Source organism: Styela clava, chromosome 5 (genome assembly GCF_964204865.1).
Source record: "Styela clava chromosome 5, kaStyClav1.hap1.2, whole genome shotgun sequence".
Classification (NCBI taxonomy): Eukaryota; Metazoa; Chordata; class Ascidiacea; order Stolidobranchia; family Styelidae; genus Styela; species Styela clava.
The window spans coordinates 16,343,483-16,365,550 of NC_135254.1; the positions used below are offsets into that span (position 1 = coordinate 16,343,483).

The following is a 22,068-nucleotide window of genomic DNA, read 5'->3' on the forward strand; positions in this document are numbered from 1 at the left end:
TCCGGTTATTTCCAGTTTTTAGGTTTAGTTGACTTCCAAAAATCTAGGTGTGGTTGAAATGATTTAATAGTCATTATGTTTCCGCGAAGTTTTAGTTTATTTGTAGTAATCCAATATTGGTACGGTAAAAGCGGCGATAGATTGGACTAAAATTAGCTACTAGTACCTTTAAATGGCAAACAGTTCAATGCCTAGAATAAAAACGAAAGTTTTGAACAAGTAAACCAGTTCGTAGGTAGGCTACCAACTAGCAAAAACCATTTCGAGATGAGCTGGGGTCAAGGAAGCATCCATTGCAAGCAAGCTCAATACAATATTTAAATGCGTTTTTTACTTTCGTCACTCATTTTTTTTTCATAGAATTACGTTAGTTCAAATTTGAAGGGATTTATTAGAAGCAAGAACAAAACTGTTACCTCTTGTATCGATTCATAATCGTTCAAAATCGCATATGTTTTAGATCCAACATTGACAGCAAATACAGGTCCATATTTCTTTGCAAGCTCTATAAATTTTCGTGGTGGATGATTCCCCATGAATGGAACGTATCCGACCAACGTTAAACCTGTTGGAAGGCCTTTGCGTTTGTTACGATTCTTCATGTAGTAATATGTGCAAAGGAAAACGAATACTGTTGTACAAAGCCACACGTTGTCGATGCCGTATTCATTATACATGGACATTAGGGTAAGATAACAATATACCTTCGTGATTTCGATCAATTATTACGGTACTAGGTTAACATGATCTACCATTCTATTGTTTCCGAACACATTTCGACATGAAAATTTTCCTAATGTGAAAACTATTATTAGTTTAATAGACTATCTTGTTAACGATAATTCTGATTTCTTGCAGTTACCACTATTTCTTGCCTACAGCATCCCACCGTGTCCAAAGTATTATTAATCTGATTCTGGACAATCGTCGGATTTGTCACACTCTGAAAGTCCATTTGCCGTCGACGGCTTGAAGCAGATAAACTTTGACTTTAAAAGTTAGTTTCCTTGCTCGGAGCAAGCAGAAATATCCGGCTGATTGGATGACATAGTCTATTCTGGCCTGTCGAATATTAAAGTAACAAGCAAAGTAAAACGCAGTTCACCATAGTTCAGTCTCCATAATCTAGTGTTATCTACTATTTTGGTCTATTAATATTTGTCGTGACATCCTGCCTTATAGCGATTGTTACGTATTTTCCTATGTTACGTTGTTGAAATGGCAAATGAATTTCATGATCTACTAATTTCATTAGCTGAGGTAGATACAGTATCAAAGCATTAATTTGAGCTCTGTTTTTCTAAGCCCGCTACTTTCGCGACCAAAGCCAATGTATAATATACCTAAGTTACGCAACAATGAAAATTGGCCACCGTTTTCGGTGCGATAATTCAAGTTTCCAGCAGATGCAGAGAGAATGGGAAACTGGGAGATAAATTGTAGGCGGGTTGGAGGATGGAAACTCTGCTCAGACATTTCTGTGTGCTAGGTTAGTCAAATAGTTACATTGATAACATGAAAGAAGGGCTGCACAGAGTTGCAGGATGGGGTCACGTTTATTTATCGCCGATTAGATTTGTTTAAGACAGCTCTGACCCCAGACAAGTTATCTAAACTGTTAAGATTTTCTAAACCCCATCATCAGATTCGGAAAACTGTCTTCAAGTTATTCTAATTTAGAGCGGAGTGCTTTCGATATATTAGATTCATTGGCATAATTTCCTCTGATGGCACAACAGTTTTATAGTAATCAAGAGTATTGTGATACAGTCAGTTTTCTATTTTGTAAAAACGGGATGCTGAATTCTTGTTATTTCAGAAGTAGCATTCATAAAGCAATTGAAAAAAGATCAAATATCCATGAGGATGTTTTAAAATATAAATCAATTTCCAGCATTGTCATTGAAATTGTTCAGCAATATACCGATGCAATGAAGCCTAGCAAACAAATACCTCCTAACCTTATTTTTAATGAGTACTAATCCATAATTCAATAGTTCAATGTATGAACACCATGAACATAACAAACCGATGATTTTATCTGACTTACTGAATTAAATGTTGAATACTTCACATGATAATTTTAAAAACACCGCTACACGCAACTTCACGAAATTATAATATATATTATGTTTAATAGAACCGAATAACCTCCGATGCATGGCAACATAAATATGTTTGAACGAAAACGATGAAATTCCATTTTAGAGTTTGTAAATTTATTAAAAATGCACTAATTTCCAATGTCTCTGCGCCAGTACATGAGAATACGATCACATGCCCTGAGAGAGACACCTCAAACAACCTCGTGGATATATATAACATTACATTTTTGAAAACAATTGAATAATTTTTCATGTAGAAACCGGTAAATATAAATAATAACGCTGCCAACGAAAACAATCTATCCTAATAAACATACAATCAGATGCCATGAAAGCGGCACCAAAAGTAACTCCGTATTTCCAAAATCAAATTTTCAAAAGGTATTTAATTATTTTCGACTTCCATAACCTATGTCCAATGCATTTGCCGTGAACACTTTAAATGGTAATTTATTTTATTAGTAGCAATTTTTAACGGGTAAACATTCAATAACATATACCAGCATATAAAAAATATTTACACATACATATGCCGAAGGTAGAAAAGTTGGGAAACAAAAAATCTTCATCGTTGTCGAAATGATGCTTCGTATGGTAAGGCGGCTTCGGCCATTCCGATAATACTCTCATGAAAACTGGGAAGATGTTTTTCAGGATCAGGTACGATTTCAAATCTTTGTATTATGTTGGTTAAGAAAAGAAAGAGTTCCATTTTTGCAAGTTGTTCGCCAAGACAATATCTTGGACCAACAGAGAACGGAACCACTTGATTACTTGGAACAAATTTCCCGGTGTCATCAATAAATCTTTCAGGCTTGAAATCGTCCGGATTCTTAAAGACGTTTGGGTCGTGATTCACGGCATATAAGTTCGGCAGTACCTGAACAAAGTTTAGTATTTAGGACTATAGACATATTAATTAGACTATATACACATAGTATATTTTACACACCAGTAGCCTATCAAAAGCCAATATTGTAGTGAATCTATAGAAAACCTTAAACCTTAAAAAATGGCTGATAACGTCTTACCGGTGTTCCCTTTGGTATTTTGTATCCTCTGAATTCCACGTCTTCTGTCGTGATGTGCGGAACTGATAAAGGTACTAGTGTTCTGTGTCTCGTGATTTCATGGATGAACGCACAAGTGTACGGCATAGCTTCTTTGTGACTCATCGAAGGAACTCCAGACCCTGGATAACGAATTCGATTTTTTTTTAATTTTACTATTAAATTTTAGGGCTGAAGAGCATTATCAAAATGCCTTCATGACAAAGCTTAATTGCCGCATATGCCATATCGATCTTATGCTTCCAGTCAAAGGTATGACAGTGTTTCAACACATAAATACATGATAAATAAACTGAATACAATTCCTACCAATGACTTGTTTTACTTCTTTTGAAACTTTTTCTTGTATTTTTGGATAATGGGCAAAGCATAGAAAGCACCATCTCAGAGTGCTAGATGTTGTTTCGGTTCCAGCAAGAAAAAAATCTCGCATTGTTTGAAGAAGCTGTTCTTCCTAGAAAGATAAGTTATAACATGAATCCCATAATTCACTATTCCGCTCCTCATACACTCAGTAAGAGATTGTTTTTCTGCAAATGCCACATTCAGTCGGATTTTGTCTGAATATTCGATAACCGTTAAGCTTTTCAAAATAAAATAACGTTTCAGATCCCAACTTACTTTAAATGAAGATTTCTCTTCGCCTCTTAGTTCCATTTGTTTAAGATATTCATCAATGTAGTCACGAGTGTTATCAATGTCAAAAGTTTTGCGATGTTCCTCAATTATGTCTCTGAATACAGCTGAAATAATAATTCAATATGAAATGAATGCTTGTTTAGCGTCCTATTCTTATATCACAATTTAGCTGCTAATAACAATTAACTTGAGAATATCTATAAATATATATCAAAGTACAATTGCAGAATACAATAATATTCGGATATGAATTTCTCTACAACAGAATAGGTTGGAATTAACATTTGAAACTCGGCAACCGGAGCCCCGGATATTTTCCACCAAATTGAAGAACTCACAATACTTACCTAACACATTTTCAATGTCGTTGATCATACGTTTGAAGGCTCCAGAAAGAATTGGAAAATGTCTTAGGCCTGGAGCATATGTCAACAAAGCAAGATGTATTGCATCTCTCTTGTCACCAAATCTGTATCAATGAATAAACGATAGGTCGTGATATATTGATATATTTACACAACAAGCAAATATATATATATATATACCAAATTTAGTTCATAAATTTCGATAAGATTATGTGCGTGATCGAATAAAGAATTAGATTTATATATTGTTCATTACATGATCATTTTGTGCAGTTTCTATTAGAGATGTACCGATACCACTTTTGTCGCCGATACCGATACCGATCCGATACCAGCTAAAAACGCCGATACCGATACCGATACGCCGATACTACAAAAATGCCGATATTACCGATATTCCGATACCGATACTATGTAATTATTACTTAATTAGGTATGCTGTGTAGGGCAGACGGGTTAAAACAATGGACTTTAAGCGTTGTTCATAGTACACATTATTTTAGATCGAAAAAAAAAGATATATATATATCACATAATATGAAATTAATGTTTGGTATCCATATGCTGTAACTGATTGAGATACATTGTACAGTAACGCTAGTAATCTCGGTGTTTAATTAGAAAACTCATAAGCCGAGATGTCCAATTTGAATTTAATGTTAATATCGCGAGCTTCGAATATCGTTATTCGTGTTTAAAAGAATATCGAATATCACCCACACATTCTAGCGCCGCCGTCCTACATCCAAATTAAAAGCATTTTACAAATATTTAATTTAGTGGCTAATCGTAATCGTCGACGCAATAAGTCAAAGCCAACATGAAAGAATATCAATCAGCACCGACAAAAAGAAGGCCCACCGATAACCGTTGAGGATGTTTTTTTACTTCACTATTTTATAATATTTTACAATTGCTATCTTATATTTTGAGACAGTCTAGGGCTAGGCGGTCAAGTCAATATATCTATAAAGAAATCGTGTAGTTAAGCAGAATTAAAATTAATACCTGTGTAGTGGGATAATTGTGTCGGAATTTAGTTTATCGATGTCGACGGACTAAATGACACTCGTACTTGACGACAAACAGTCAGAATTTATACCCGTGCCAAAAGTCCATGTGCCGTTAATAAGGAAGGACCCCAATTCCACTGTATGATTTAAAACTGGGCGCCTAGTTGCTTTTTGTTATGTGCTGTGTTGATATATTTCTTCATAAAAACTATGTAATATTAAAAATGTCAATATAAAAATTTGACAGCGAAAATAGCCAAATTAGTTGAGCTAGTTTAGCTGATAAATAGCTAAAAACAGGTGAATCCTATTCTCTCGCGGGGGTGGGGACATGTATGGCTCATAGCTCACGATCTCTCCAGACAAAAATAAATTAAAAAGTAGTATTCCAACTTATCTTTTAAAACATTCTGGACCATATCAAAAAGGCAAATATATCGGTAATATCGGCCTTAATCTAACCGATACCGATACATGGCCGATACCAAAAAAATGGTCGATATTGCCGATACCGATACATCGGTACATCTCTAGTTTCTATAGATACCAAAGAACCATACCCTCTGTTGAGCATTTGAACCATTTCTTTGAAAACTTCGTCATCGTAGGAGAACCTGGACCCCATAGCAATACTACATATAACATTCGAAACCGAGGTTGACAAAACAGTCTGCAAAAGAGAATGACATCAGATGACCACAGAAATATAATAATATTTTTAGACAGTTAATGAATGAGCGCACTTAGGCGATCACATCTATATGAATGAGGCATCGTAGCAGATGAGTGTTCTAAAAATAGCAGCAATTACTTGCTTGAAGCTATGATCCTATCAGGGTAAACCTGGAAGACCGCGTATGTGAAACTATGCTTTTGAGCGGTTGTGAAAGGGATAACTTCAGCGAAATTATTAAGCTTTATGCGCAGAATAATAATCCGTCTATTTTGTCCCTGTGTTTCCATGTTTCGGAAATTACATCCTCACAAATGACGTGTGTTGATGCAACTGTTGTTGTTTACCATGTTATAAATGACATGACACACAGTTCTATAGTGAAAAACGATATAATGCTTTCCATCTATATTTTCATAAAATTTGCCAATTGAAGTTTTTTATTGTACGAACCTGGCAATTGAAAGACTTGCCGTTGTAAGATGCAATCAAATCGGTAAAATATTCAATTTCTTCTGTGATTCTGTCTTCCATGCTGCGTTTTCCAACACCGAAACTAGAAAAAAATGCAAGATAGTACTCAACTGTTGTCGTTGCTATGTTTTTAATACTCAAATATCAGTGGAACATATCATAAAGTACATTGTGGAATTATGATCACAAATTACGAAATCGACAAACTCGCTCAGATGGCTCGAAAACCAGGTAATTTATGCGCCGAACGGGACGCTACATGGTGACGACGCTTCAGCAGCATGTGTAAAGTAAGAGCAACAATAAATATACTTTACCAGAAGGCAAAAACAAACATAAAGCTAACAGAACAAACTTTACAATGCACTAAATCTGGCGTTTCTGTATTTGCTTTGTTTGATTGCAGTCTCAGATATATCGACACATGAGATATCATTAATACACTTGAAAAAAACAAACGTTAATCAGTATTTATCTCACCCCCTTAAAGTCATTAATGTAAATTTTCGCTGTTCTTTGAAATGTTCATCAAAATCTCTGAAAATAATCCCGTAACCATTTGTGAGCCTCCGAAGAACGTAAAACTGAGGACGTCCTGAGAATGCATGACCGTTTTTCACGAGAGCCTGAAAAGAAAACAACCATATATATCTATAACTTGTAAAGCAAATTATACGCATTAACATTGTCAAAGCCAAGTTTGAAATCAAATATATTGCAGCAAAAAATAGTACCTCTTGTATTGATTCATAATCGTTCAAAATCACATATGTTTCAGAACCGATATTGACAGAAAATACAGGTCCATATTTCTTTGCAAGCTCAACGTATTTTCGTGGTGGATGATTCCCCATGAACGGAATGTATCCGACCAAAGGTAAACCTGTTGGACCTGGCGGAAGGCATTTGCGTTTGTTACGATTCTTCATGTAGTAATATGTGCTAAGGAAAACGAATACTGTTGTACAAAGCCATACGCTGTCGATGCCGTATTCACTATACATAGTCATTAGGGTAAGATAACAATATCTATTCGTGATTTCGATCAATTATTACTGGAAAAAAGGAAAAAGTATGTTAAAGAAGTTGGTTTGATTCACAATTCGGCATGATTCACATTTCGCAATAAAAATTTTCCTCGCATATACGGTTATAAGTTTCATGGGCTAACTAGTTAACGATCGTTTTGACTTCTTGTTGTGACCACAATTTCTCGCCTACACAGCACTGGCACTCGACCAAATAATCAAATATAGACAATCGTCGCATTCGTCACGCTCCAAAAGTGTCCGTTTGTTGTCGGCGGCATGAAGCAGATAAACAGTTGGCCCAAATAGTAGTTTACTTGCTCATAACAATCAGCAACCTCGTGTTGATTGGGTGACATGGACTATTTCGGCCAGTCGTATATTAAAGCAATCCAAACACATTTTGCCCATAGTTCAATCTTCATGATTTATATTTATCTAGCGTTTTGCCGTGACCTTCTGCCGCATAGCGATTATTTTCCTATTTCACGTCGTTGAAATAAAAATTGTATTCAATGATCTATTATTTCATTTCAAGTTCACCATCGTCGCAACACTTTATTTATGCCTATCTTCCACTTCGAAATGACAATAGCTGCGGTAGTCAAGTAACACAGCGTTCATTTCGACCCCTGTCTTTCTCAGTCTGTTTCTTACGCGACAAGTGAAGTGACAGCAAAATTTCAATGCGCTGCTTTATATTGGAGCCTTAGCGTCATCGATTGCGCCATCGTTACGTATTTGACTATAATGACATCATAAAATATGACATGGTGGTTGCATCATGCTGCAGCTATGACATCAAAATACTGATTTGCCTTAGTTTGACATAAAACTATGTACAAGCTTGCACCGCTGCACACATATGCACTGATAGGGATTTACTATATTCATCTGATTTGATTTTACTTTCAAAGAGCCTGGAAACGATATATATAATCTTGCAAAATTTATTTAATAAAAACATACTTGACAAACATTTTGTCAGAAATAAAAGCATAGAATTTAAATATAAAAAAGCAGATGCCTGGAAACAAAATAAGATATAACTTTATTCCCCAGATAGCCTAAGGGGCATTGCAATAATAGCATTGCGCTATTATAGGATAAAAACTATTTTTCATTTATTAAATTATAACGCGTGTTGTTATTAATTGATTTCGGGAAAATACTTTTTTGGACTTTGACTTATAACACGCGATGTTGTCGAAAATGACGTCGGTATACACGTCTACATATTTCAGTCTTCTGCGCCATTAATACTATCACTTGTCTTATGCAATGAAGAGTTCAAATCAATAATAATTTAGATAGCCAGTGAACTTATTTCACTATTAAGTTAAAATTCCTCATGTAAGAAACTACTTTTTATGATTGAGGGTAGCAAAACCGTTGAAAATACGCAAAAATAAATGAAAAATAAAGTGCACAACTAATGTTTCTGTTATACCAAAGCATGCTGATTTATGCACCTTTTGTGTGCGTGTTTCAAGTCCTATCATCCCATATTACCGGTTTTTAGAATGCCGAAACAGATAGGTAGGTGTTTGCTGATATTATCTTAAAGATGTAATGTATTAACACTCATTTTGATAATCTTTTATTCACTTTATGTTTTACAGTTAATCAGATTTGTAATCGCAATCAATAACCTCGAATTAAATATTTGAGTAGACTTAAGTGCGACATACTCCACAAATGCAACATCTACATTCTACACTCATTAACATATATATTATAAGTTTAGGGCTTTTGAATTTATTTCAACATTAAAATGACAGCTTCAATTCGACATTAGAGAATATTCCAAAAATACGCAAGTAAGTAAAAGTATATGATGCGTTGCGTTGAAAATTATTTGGATTTTGCACAAAAATAATGGAATAAAAAGTAAAACACGAAAAAAGAATGTGAAAAATATTGCAATATTAATATATCTGATCCCGATTGCCTAAATATTCAACCAAAGCTGTATACTGTCTCCTACTGAAAAAATAAACTATCGATGTCTTCTGAACGAAATAATAATAAAAAATGAGGTGTAAACGTACTTTCTATAATTTTTGATTTATTTTTATATTATTAGGCCCCAGAATGTATTACCTATTCTTTCATTTATTCAACTGGAATTAGATTATATATCTGTTGCTTCTCCTCCAAACCCTCTTTTGTGTCCGCCTGGTGCAAAGTAATAAAAAGTCTGTTAATTATGAACATTTGTCATATTAGTTATTAAAAATGTTTTGTTTTCTTTTGTTCAAAAGAAAGGAAAAAACTTTCGACTCGGGCTTCAACCTTGCAATGCCTCTAATTCTTCGGCAAAAATTCCGGTCGAAACTTGAACCAAGAGTTTGATGATTCTTGAATACCAATCTCCCGAGATGTAAGAATTTGGATTCTAACTTCGGAAAGTTTGAAAATAAATAAACTTCGAAGACTCGTTATTTTAAAGAATGAGTAAGCTTCTGGCAATAGGGCGGAATATGAGAATATGGTCAAAAGTTTTTCCGGTCTTTGCAAGTAAGTATGAGACACATGAATTTTCTATCCCATGGCAAAATGAATGATTGTTTTTACCTGATTATCTATTTGTATTTACGTTAACAGGTATGCCTATATTCTACGGTGAAAACACGTGTTTTTCGTGAAGTTGCATAGAAATATAATTTCAACAGAATTAGATGAATGATGAATAAACAGGCCATAACAGTTTTTACTCTGTGAAAATTGAAATAATGTGCTATGTGAATTTTTGAAAGAGTATTGCAATAGTCGTAATGGAAAATGTGGGCCAAGTAACTGCTTATTTGTATCATACGTGGTACGTTGCCACTGTGTTTAGAAGAACTAATAACCGCCCAGAATATTTTCCGACTATTTTGGGGTATACCGAACCAATATTGGCGCCTTGTGTTAGATATCCTATATCCAAGCACATTTTTATCGCCATTCTTGGGGTGTAATAAATCTGCTATAAGACGATGAAGAAATATCTCCAGTCTTTTCAAGACAGGCTGCTCATTACTTCACATATCGGGCATTTTTTCTATTGCTTTGTTGAGAGTGGATCTGTTTTGTTTTGAAAACAAGATGTTTTTTTAGAATTGATTAAAAACAAAACCCTAGTTTTTGCACAAACGCAAGAATCAATTAACTTTCTTATGCACGATCGAAAAGCGTTTCAATCGTGAAAATTGATGTAATCAACTTCGAAACATATCCTATAGTTGTTTCAATTTGTAAGTGTGCGCATATGCTGATGTACCGAGACAGAACAGTAAGAGGCAGAAAAACAGGCAACATCCCACTGACCACAGTTCTATTACGGCATAAATATAGAGTTTCGGGATAACTATCTTATATGTTATAAGTTATAAATGAAATAACTAGTGTAAAATTGGAATGTGAGAAAAAAATGTCGTGAAGGTGTATCTAAAAGCCTCTTATCGTCACCCTAATAACCGAATTGCGTAAGTCATTTTTGGCGATTTTGAGTTTTTCTATAAAATAGGTATTTATGTAATGCTGCGCACCTGTCTGTTAACTCAGATTTTATTTTTAGAATTCCGAAACCCATAAAAATGGAGATTTAGTATGACATGCACATTTGTGCAATTGTTTCGTCATAATGAATCATCATTGTTACCGCAGGACTTTTGTGACGTCACAAAAGTAAAATAACCTCTGCGAAGTATTTTCGAGTTTTTGCATCTCGGATTTTAGCTTAGCGCGAATTAATTTGAATTTATAGTACAGTATAGGAGGAAGACGTGCACTTGTGATATTCACTGTCCGAGTCCAATTCACCTTGGTTGGCTTTTATATTGGGTGCATTGCTGTTTTATTCTTTATATTTAATCTTAGTCTTATTTCGGTGGGTGTTCAGAACGTGTTATATTGATGAAATATATATTTTTAAACATAAAAAATAATGTAATTGAAACTGATTAGCTATTTTTGGGATTAGACATTGTAGATACTGAGAATTTATCGTTTTTGGAATGTTTAGTTTTCAGGACTGGTGCATATAGTAAAGTTGCAAAATTGCGTATGTCCCCAAGTCATAGACACATTTCTGCCTAAGTCACAGTGCGCCATTATGACGTCACTTACCTGCGTCATACAAATTAACTTAAATCCGGCTACGATCAAAAAATTGAACCATGGCAAATTATTGACTCTCAATGGCATATCAATATCATTGGGAAGTTTTTTACGTTTTTCTCAAAACTGCTAAAAATGACTTACGCAATTCGGTTATTAGCGTGACGTTATGTTAAATTACGACTTGTGAGAGAGGGCAGAAATTGCGTAAAAGTGAATTATCAAAGTTCTATGAAAAACCGAGTTTCTAAGTTCCGAGTAAGTCGGAATTATCTTAATAATCTAAAGGTATTTTATTTTGAATGAAGAAAAAGCCCAAACAGATTTGCAATAATTAGTTAGTCCACGTATAGCCTTTAAAATTTAATTTGAATTTCTCCAGAATCCTAAAATACATTTATGGGGGATATCATCTCCAAAATGTTTCATCAAATACTGTTGCTCGTTATTGTTGTCAATATGTTGGTATTGCCTGTAGTACGTAAGTATGCATTTTATCTTTATATGATTGGTGTTAAATAATAGTTCTAAACTTAGGCTTAGAATTTATTTCGTTTAAGCAGTTTTATGACAAGCATGCGCTAGGGCCAAAAACTACACACTAATACATATTATATATATGTAAGATTGATTATGTTTATCGTTCATATAAAGACTAAATAAATATAGTCAATTCATATCTTGTTGACAGATGGCGGACCAAGGGGCCTGCTTGAATGTGCATCACTTGATTTTCTTTCAGGTATTTATATATACAAGAAATGTAGAGTATCAGTATTTTGTCCATTTTCTAAACTTATATTTAAAATAAATTGACCGCAAAATGATGAGAAAAGTTGGGTGAATACTTTTGTATTATTTATTCAGATGATTTCGAGCTGAAGAAATTATTTCAATGACAAAGAACATCCAACGTTAAATACGAAGATCTTAACATGTATATAAACAGTTTTTTATATTCAAGAATTTTTCTTTGTCGTTTCACGCAACAACAATGAGTTGGTATAAGCTACAATAAATTGATAAAAGTTAATTGGACGAAAATTGCATTTTTTTGCATCTAGAATTTATTGATTCTGAAGTTACATTTCCATTCGACTGAATAATTGAAATATTTCAATTTGACATGTAATGTAATTTAACAATGTTATCAATGTCAAAATAATTATCAATGTCACCAACTTAAATTATGATATAAATAAATGTTGGAGAGGGCGTATCAAGCGCGCATTTGGTTAAAAAATGAAGTTATAACATCTGGGATATCATAATATGCGGTTCAATTATCTTTGCACCCACAAACTGCACCCAGGACATTTGCACCTGCATACTGTTGTAACCGCCGGCATATGCACCTATGGACATTTGCACCCAGGTGCATTTTTACGTATGAATAAATACATATATATACAGAAGAAAGTTAAAAGTTACGTTAGTAATCTAAATGACTGTTCGAAAGATAGACGCTAAGACAAAGTCGTCCAACTGCAGCGGTGTTCGTATTACCCGTTACTAAACTTTTTTGAAGATATTGTTCACCGTTATTGCAAGTAATTTGTGCTAAGAGCAATTGGCTAAATGACAAAAAAAATCGGCTGATAAAAGGTCCCTTAAAGCTAATAAAACATTTTAAAACCTCTAAAATCAGTCAATTCCGGAATAAAATCTTTGAAACCTTAACTCTTCGGTGTTAGATTAGATTTTTGAACAGAAGGTTAATTACGATTGACAGTGCATGATCGTCACGTCGGGATCACCAGCTTTCTATCGAGTGCTCCCGTTGGATTCCGGTTCGTGCTGAGACTAAGCTTTCTTAAAATTTTTGATAAAACGACATACCTAACAACTTGAAGTTAGGTGGAAGCTCGAATCAGGCAGAATCCTGCTAAGTGACAGCCCCAACAGCCCAACGGGGTCAAGCAACGTGATACATTGGCCAATAAATGGGCGACACGAGTTGTAGTTGGGTGTCACTATATAGAAATGAAAAAACACCAATTGATAACACCTGATCACTCCGCCGTCTGAATATGAGTATCATATTTTGCGAATGCCTGTCGCCTTGCTCAAGTTTCTATAATCTGAGGCTTTCAATTCGTGTGAAATTCGATCGTATAAGAATAGCTGATGGGCATTGCACATATGCTCAAGGTATATCACATTATCAAAATGTTGCATTGGGTAAAACTGTTGTGTGTACATAGGCAAACAGCTTTCCAGTAGACAATGCACTAACTCAGAGTATGAACATTTCTCACATACATTTATTTACGTAAATTAATATATACGTTCCAGCTCGTCTCAAGCAGTGGTTCCCAAACTTTTTTTTTCGCGACCCCAATTTTTATAAAATCGAAGCCTACAGATACTCGCGACCCCACAACTAGAAACGTTCCGGAACTTCAAAAATTAGTATATCAGTTTCAATTGCCTCGATTGTACTGCAAGTCGGCGTTGACGGTGAACATTGGCCCAAATAAATATCTTCGAACAAGTCCAGCAATGCGCCGGAAAAACCTCAGAAAATTTGAAAACACATGGCATCGTATGTAAACCACGGGGTAAAAATCTTCAGAGTTACAACGGTTCTTTGGCGAAACATAGACGGACTTGATAAAATGTGGTAGATTGTAAGGAAGCGTACGATACTTCGGAAATAGTAAGATTTACAAATCAAAATTATTTCTCGAAGCCTGGCAAAATCTGATTTGCGTACCAGCGGTACAACTACTTATTCGGATGTAACAGGATCAAAAAAGGGAAAATAATATTGGCGCTCGTAACACTGTCACTCAATTACATTTACTAATACCCGTACCTGCAGACCAACTGGAAAGGTTAAGTACCACATGAAAGTTTTACCGATAAATTTTGGTGCTAATCGGACAATAAATGGTCGAGTTATTGCTGAAAAATCCGAAGTTAGGCACTTTTACGGAACTTGCCGACCAGAACAAATTTAACTTTCCAGCTTTCAAATCCTAGACACTTGTGTGCGCATGTTTGACATAAATTAGGCGACCCCGGAAAATCTTCACGCGACGTAGCGTAGTTCGCCATTACGGCATTTACGGGTGATCGTCGCTATAATTTGAAGTTCGATTCCGTGATTGTGGCGTAATTTTTAAATGACGTAGTCAGGTAGAGGGCAGAAATGACAAAAATTAATTCCATTTTCGACTAGAAAATTGGTCCTACACTAACACTTTAACTGTTAATGAAGGTAATGAATACCCCCAGATAAATATTGGAATCACACTATATACCACCGTTTTCGGTGCGATAATTCATGTTCGATAACTCCAGAGTAGGGGAAAATGGGAGATAAATTATAGTCGGGTTAGAGGATGGAAACTCTGCCCAGACCTTTCTTTGTGCTAGGTTAGTCAAATAGTTACATTGATAACATGAAAAAAGGGCTGCACAGAGTTGCAGGATGGGGTCACGTTTTTTTATCGCCGATTAGATTCGTTTAAGACAGCTCTGACCCCAGACAAGTTATCTAAACTGTTAAGATTTTCTAAACCCCATCATCAGATTCGGAAAACTGTCTTCAAGTTATTCTAATTTAGAGCGGAGCGCTTTCAATGTATTAGATTCATTGGCATAATTTCCTCTGATGGCACAACAGTTTTATAGTAATCAAGAGTATTGTGATACAGTCAGTTTTCTATTTTGTAAAAACGGGATGCTGAATTCTTGTTATTTAAGAAGTAGTATTCATAAAGCAATAGAAAAAAGATCAAATATCCATGAGGATGTTTTAAAATATAAATCAATTTCCAGCATTATCATTGAAATTGTTCAGCAATATTATACCGATGCAATGAAGCCTAGCAAACAAATACCTCCTAACCTTATTTTTAATGAGTACTAATCCACAATTTAATAGTTCAATGTATAAACGCCATGAACATAACAAACCGATGATTTTATCTTACTTACTGAATGTTGAACTTACTTTGATGTTGATACTTACTTTAGATGTTGAATGCTTTACATAATAATTTTAAAAAACATCCGCTACACGCAACTTCACGAAATTACAATATATAATATGTTTAATAGAACCGAATAACCTCCGATGCATGGCAACATAAATATGTTTGAACGAAAACGATGAAATTCCATTTTAGAGTTTGTAAATTTATTGAAAATGCACTAATTTCCAATGTCTCTGAGCCAGTACATGAGAATACGATCACATGCCCTGAGAGAGACGCCTCAAACAACCTCGTGGATATATATAACATTACATTTTTGAAAACAATTGAATAATTTTTCATGTAGAAACCGGTAAATATAAATAATAACGCTGCCACGCAAACAATCTACCCTAATAAACATACAATCAGATGCCCTGAAAGCGGCACCAAAAGTAACTCCGTATTTCCAAAATCAAGTTTTCAAAAGGTATTTAATTATTTTCTACATTAACACAAAATCCAGTAATCTAATGGTTAACCGACACTATTTAAGTTGGAATTATAAGTGATAGAAAATAACTGAACGTTCTGTGGCAGTTCGTTCAAGTCAACTTCATATTTGTGTAAATACAAGACAAAAATGAACTGAAAACCACTTCTTGAGCTCGGTAAATGAGATATCGTTATGGTGGAATATAACCGAGATATCGGTTCGAAGACCGGTAATCATGGCATTTTTCTAATTTATTGTTTTTTAACATAAAATTTGTAGCTTTTGTATAAATTTCTAGATTATATCTTCATTTGGTTATAGGGTAAATGCAAATTGGGAATAAATAACAGACAAAATGCTAGCATACTAATTACGCGGATACGCGCTTCCATAACCTATGTCCAATGCATTTGCCGTAAACACTTTAAATTAAATGGTAGTTTATTTTATTGGTGGCAATTTTTGACGGGTAAACATTCAGTATCATATACCAGCATATAAAAAATATTTACACATACATATGCCGAAGGTAGAAAAGTTGGGAAACGAAATATTTTCATCGTTGTCGAAATGATGCTTCGTATGGTAAGGCGGCTTCGGCCATTCCGATAATACTCTCATGGAAACTGGGAAGAGGTTTTTCAGCATCAGGTACGATTTCAAATCTTTGTATTATGTTGGTTAAGAAAAGAAAGAGTTCCATTTTTGCAAGTTGTTCGCCAAGACAATATCTTGGACCAACAGAGAACGGAACCACTTGATTACTTGGAACAAATTTCCCGGTGTCATCAATGAATCTTTCAGGCTTGAAATCGTCCGGATTCTTAAAGACGTTTGGGTCGTGATTTACGGCATATAAGTTCGGCAGTACCTGAACAAAGTTTAGTATTTAGGACTATAGACATATTAATTAGACTATATACACATAGTATATTTTACACACCAGTAGCCTATTAAAGGCCAATATTATATTGAATCTATAGAAAACCTCAAACCTCAAAAAAATGGCTGATAACGTCTTACCGGTGTTCCCTTTGGTATGTTGTATCCTCTGAATTCCACGTCTTCTGTCGTGATGTGCGGAACTGATAAAGGTACTAGTGTTCTGTGTCTCGTGATTTCATGGATGAACGCACAAGTGTACGGCATAGCTTCTTTGTGACTCATCGAAGGAACTCCAGACCCTGGATAACGAATTCGATTTTTTTTAAATTTTACTAATAAATTTTAAGGCTAGAAGAGCATTATCAAAATGCCTTCATGACAAAGCTTAATTGCCGCATATGCTATATTGATCTTATGCATCCAGTCAAAGGTATGACACTGACAGTGTTTCAACACATAAATACATGATAAATAAACTGAATACAATTCCTACCAATGACTTGTTTTACTTCTTTTGAAACTTTTTCTTGTATTTTTGAATAATGGGCAAAGCATAGAAAGCACCATCTCAGAGTGCTAGATGTTGTTTCGGTTCCAGCAAGAAAAAAATCTCGCATTGTTTGAAGAAGCTGTTCTTCCTAGAAAGATAAGTTATAACATGAATCCCATAATTGACTCTTCCGCTCCTCATACACTCAGTAAGAGATTGTTTTTCTGCAAATTCCACAGTCAGTCCGATTTTGTCTGAATATTCGATAACCGTTAAGCTTTTCAAAATAAAATAACATTTCAAATCCCAACTTACTTTAAATGAAGATTTCTCTTCGCCTCTTAGTTCCATTTGTTTAAGATATTCATCAATGTAGTCACGAGTGTTATCAATGTCAAAAGTTTTGCGATGTTCCTCAATTATGTCTCTGAATACAGCTGAAATAATAATTCAATATGAAATGAATGCTTGTTTAGCGTCCTATTCTTATATCACAATTTAGCTGCTAATTACAATTAACTTGAGAATATCTATGAATTTATATCAAAGTACAATTGTAGAATACAATAATATTCGGATACGAATTTCTCTACAACAGAAGAGGTTGGAATTGACATTTGAAACTCGGCAACCGGAGCCCCGGATATTTTCCACCAAATTGAAGAACTCATAATACTTACCTAACACATTCTCAATGTCGTTGATCATACGTTTGAAGGCTCCAGAAAGAATTGGAAAATGTCTTAGTCCCGGAGCATATGTCAACAAGGCAAGGTGTATTGCATCTCTCTTGTCACCAAATCTGTATTAATGAATAAACGATAGGATGTGATATATTGATATATTTACACAGCAAGCAAATATATATATGTAATGTATATACCAAATTTAGTTCATAAATTTCGATAAGATTATGCGCGTGATCAAATAAAGAATTAGATTTATATATTGTTCATTACAAAATCGTTTTGTGCTGTTTCTATAGTTACCAAAAAACCGTACCGTACCCTCTGTTGAGCATTTGAACCATTTCTTTGAAAACTTCGTCATCGTAGGAGAACCTGGACCCCATAGCAATACTACATATAACATTTGAAACCGAGGTTGACAAAACAGTCTGCAAAAGAGAATGACATCAGATGACCACAGAAATATAATAATATTTTTATACAGTTAATGAATTAGCGCACTTAGGCGATCATATCTATATGAATGAGGCATCGTAGCAGATGAGTGTTCTAAAAATAGCAGCAATTACTTGCTTGAAGCTATGATCCTATCAGGGTAAACCTGGAAGAACGAGTATGTGATACTATGATTTTGAGCGGTTGTGAAAGGGATAACTCCATCGAAATTATTAATGCTTTATGCGCAGAATAATAATCCGTCTATTTTATCCCCGTGTTTCCATGTTTCGGAAATTACAGCATCACAAATGACGTGTGTTGATGCAACTGTTGTTGTTTACCATGTTATAAATGACATGACACACAGTTATATAGTGAAAAACGATATATTGCTTTCCATCTATATTTTCATAAAATTTGCCAATTGAAGTTTTTTATTGTACGAACCTGGCAATTGAAAGACTTGCCGTTGTAAGATGCAATCAAATCGGTAAAATATTCAATTTCTTCTGTGATTCTGTCTTCCATGCTGCGTTTTCCAACACCGAAACTAGAAAAAAATGCAAGATAGTACTCAACTGTTGTCGTTGCTATGTTTTTAATACTCAAATATCAGTGGAACATATCATAAAGTACATTGTGGAATTATGATCACAAATTACGAAATCGACAAACTCGCTCAGATGGCTCGAAAACCAGGTAATTTATGCGCCGAACGGGACGCTACATGGTGAGACGCTTCAGCAGCATGTGTAAAGTAAGAGCAACAATAAATATACTTTACCAGAAGGCAAAAACAAACATAAAGCTAACAGAACAAACTTTACAATGCACTAAATCTGGCGTTTCTGTACTTGCTTTGTTTGATTGCAGTCACAGATATATCGACATATGAGATATCATTAATACACTTGAAAAAAACAAACGTTAATCAGTATTTATCTCACCCCCTTAAAGTCATTAATGTAAATTTTCGCTGTTCTTTGAAATGTTCATCAAAATCTCTGAAAATAATCCCGTAACCATTTGTGAGCCTCCGAAGAACGTAAAACTGAGGACGTCCTGAGAATGCATGACCGTTTTTCACGAGAGCCTGAAAAGAAAACAACCATATATATCTATAACTTGTAAAGCAAATTATACGCATTAACATTGTCAAAGCCAAGTTTGAAATCAAATATATTGCAGCAAAAAATAGTACCTCTTGTATTGATTCATAATCGTTCAAAATCACATATGTTTCAGAACCGATATTGACAGAAAATACAGGTCCATATTTCTTTGCAAGCTCAACGTATTTTCGTGGTGGATGATTCCCCATGAACGGAATGTATCCGACCAAAGGTAAACCTGTTGGACCTGGCGGAAGGCATTTGCGTTTGTTACGATTCTTCATGTAGTAATATGTGCCAAGGAAAACGAATACTGTTGTACAAAGCCATACGCTGTCGATGCCGTATTCACTATACATAGTCATTAGGGTAAGATAACAATATATATTCGTGATTTCGATCAATTATTACTGGAAAAAAGGAAAAAGTATGTTAAAGAAGTTGGTTTGATTCACAATTCGGCATGATTCACTTTTTGCAATAAAAATTTTCCTCGCATATACGGTTATAAGTTTCATGGGCTAACTAGTTAACGATTGTTTTGACTTCTTGTTGTGACCACAATTTCTCGCCTACACGGCACTGGCACTCGACCAAATAATCAAATATAGACAATCGTCGCATTCGTCACGCTCCAAAAGTGTCCGTTTGTTGTCGGCGGCATGAAGCAGATAAACAGTTGGCCCAAATAGTAGTTTCCTTGCTCATAACAATCAGCAACCTCGTGTTGATTGGGTGACATGGACTATTTCGGCCAGTCGTATATTAAAGCAATCCAAACACATTTTGCCCATAGTTCAATCTTCATGATTTATATTTATCTAGCGTTTTGCCGTGACCTTCTGCCGCATAGCGATTATTTTCCTATTTCACGTCGTTGGAATAAAAATTGTATTCAATGATCTATTATTTCATTTCAAGTTCACCATCGTCGCAACACTTTATTTATGCCTATCTTCCACTTCGAAATGACAATAGCTGCGGTAGTCAAGTAACACAGCGTTCATTTCGACCCCTGTCTTTCTCAGTCTGTTTCTTACGCGACAAGTGAAGGGACAGCAAAATTTCAATGCGCTGCTTTATATTGGAGCCTTAGCGTCATCGATTGCGCCATCGTTACGTATTTGACTATAATGACATCATAAAATATGACATGGTGGTTGCATCATGCTGCAGCTATGAAATCAAAATACTGATTTGCCTTAGTTTGACATAAAACTATGTACAAGCTTGCACCGCTGCACACATATGCACTGATAGGGATTTACTATATTCATCTGATATATATAATCTTGCAAAATTTATTTAATAAAAACATACTTGACAAACATTTTGTCAGAAATAAAAGCATAGAATTTAAATATAAAAAAGCAGATGCCTGGAAACAAAATAAGATATAACTTTATTCCCCAGATAGCCTAAGCCCAGATAGCACAACTACGTCGGAACAACCATGGCCGAACGTTGTTCGAACCACCGTCCCAATAATGGCGAACAACCATGTTCCAGCGAAGATTTGGCCGCTGGGCCAACGTCGGTCCTTTCGCTGTAATGCAACCGTGGCAAACGGTCGGGCCAACGTAGGCGATACGTTGTAACACAATCGTGAAATATGGCCGGTCCAACGTGGGCGATACGTTGTAACACAATCGTGACATATGGCCGGGCCTACGTAGGTGACACGTTGTAATACAATCGTGGCATATGGTCGGGCCAAGTTAGGCGATGTGTTGTACAGACAGGGAATGGATCTATACTACATAGAAATTTCCCACTAATCTAACATTTTTTATATAATAAAAAACAAAAGATAACAAAATGTCTTTATTTTACAAATATGTATACATGTAATAAAATTAATCGGAGTTCGTTGCCAGATCATCCAGAGCTGAAAAATATAAAAATTCTGTGTTAAATTGCAGTATTAGCAAATTACAGCACCAGAGTTCAAAGCCTAGTCTGAATGACTGCATCCCAACAAATTTTCAGAGTAGGAATCTTAAGCCAAGTTTCTGCAGTCGCAAATGTGTGAGAGAAGCTTACATTGACAAGACAATAATAATTGAGAAATACAAAAATTCTTGATTCCGCAAGGGGGGCGTAGACAATGTTTTGAGGGGAATATTTGTTGGAGGGAATAATGATGATTTGAGATTTTATCTGACTAAAATATCTTCAAATATTCCTTGTTGAAATTCATCTATCTTATTAGAAACATCATGCACCATGATTAGTCTATTTGTTTAATTGATTTACAATAAATTTATTTGTAACTTCATCATTTGCTGTTGTGCTAGGGGGGGGATGATAATGTAAAAAGTACTGTAAGGGAGCGATGATACAAATAAGTTCGAAAACCACTGTTCGCCATTATGCACCAAACTCTGGCAACATTGGATTGGCAATTTAGCACTTGACTCTAACCATAATCAGCTTGGCGATATCTCCTTAATAAATATTTTTCTATACTGTTCACTTTTGTATACAAAATCTACATTCAATTTCTTTACTGTTCACAGTTGTTTACAAAATCATTATTCAATTAGACAATCATAATGATAAAA

General features: G+C 35.0%; 2 protein-coding genes and 1 long non-coding RNA gene across 3 annotated transcripts; 1 reads left to right on the forward strand and 2 right to left on the reverse strand.

Moving 5' to 3' along the window:
* Window positions 1–1,759: 1,759 nt before the first annotated feature.
* On the reverse strand, window positions 1,760–7,411 carry LOC144422978 (cytochrome P450 2H2-like). The gene is made up of 9 exons (XM_078113100.1): window positions 7,074–7,411; window positions 6,820–6,965; window positions 6,319–6,421; window positions 5,753–5,862; window positions 4,162–4,283; window positions 3,797–3,918; window positions 3,485–3,629; window positions 3,137–3,297; window positions 1,760–2,985 (listed from the first exon to the last, which is right to left on the reverse strand). Exons 1-9 carry the CDS (start codon window positions 7,347–7,349, stop codon window positions 2,671–2,673), a joined length of 1,500 nt encoding a protein of 499 aa, XP_077969226.1. The 5' UTR covers window positions 7,350–7,411; the 3' UTR covers window positions 1,760–2,670.
* A 4,403-nt stretch (window positions 7,412–11,814) lies between these two features.
* On the forward strand, window positions 11,815–12,507 carry LOC144423068 (uncharacterized). The gene is made up of 3 exons (XR_013475565.1): window positions 11,815–11,952; window positions 12,163–12,213; window positions 12,339–12,507. It is a non-coding gene; the product is annotated as an uncharacterized LOC144423068 (long non-coding RNA).
* Window positions 12,508–15,149: 2,642 nt separating this feature from the next.
* On the reverse strand, window positions 15,150–20,522 carry LOC120344300 (cytochrome P450 2H2-like). Its single transcript, XM_078112784.1, has 9 exons — window positions 19,594–20,522; window positions 19,340–19,485; window positions 18,840–18,942; window positions 18,273–18,382; window positions 17,946–18,067; window positions 17,581–17,702; window positions 17,269–17,413; window positions 16,914–17,074; window positions 15,150–16,761 (listed from the first exon to the last, which is right to left on the reverse strand). Exons 1-9 carry the CDS (start codon window positions 19,867–19,869, stop codon window positions 16,447–16,449), a joined length of 1,500 nt encoding a protein of 499 aa, XP_077968910.1. The 5' UTR covers window positions 19,870–20,522; the 3' UTR covers window positions 15,150–16,446.
* Window positions 20,523–22,068: the final 1,546 nt, after the last annotated feature.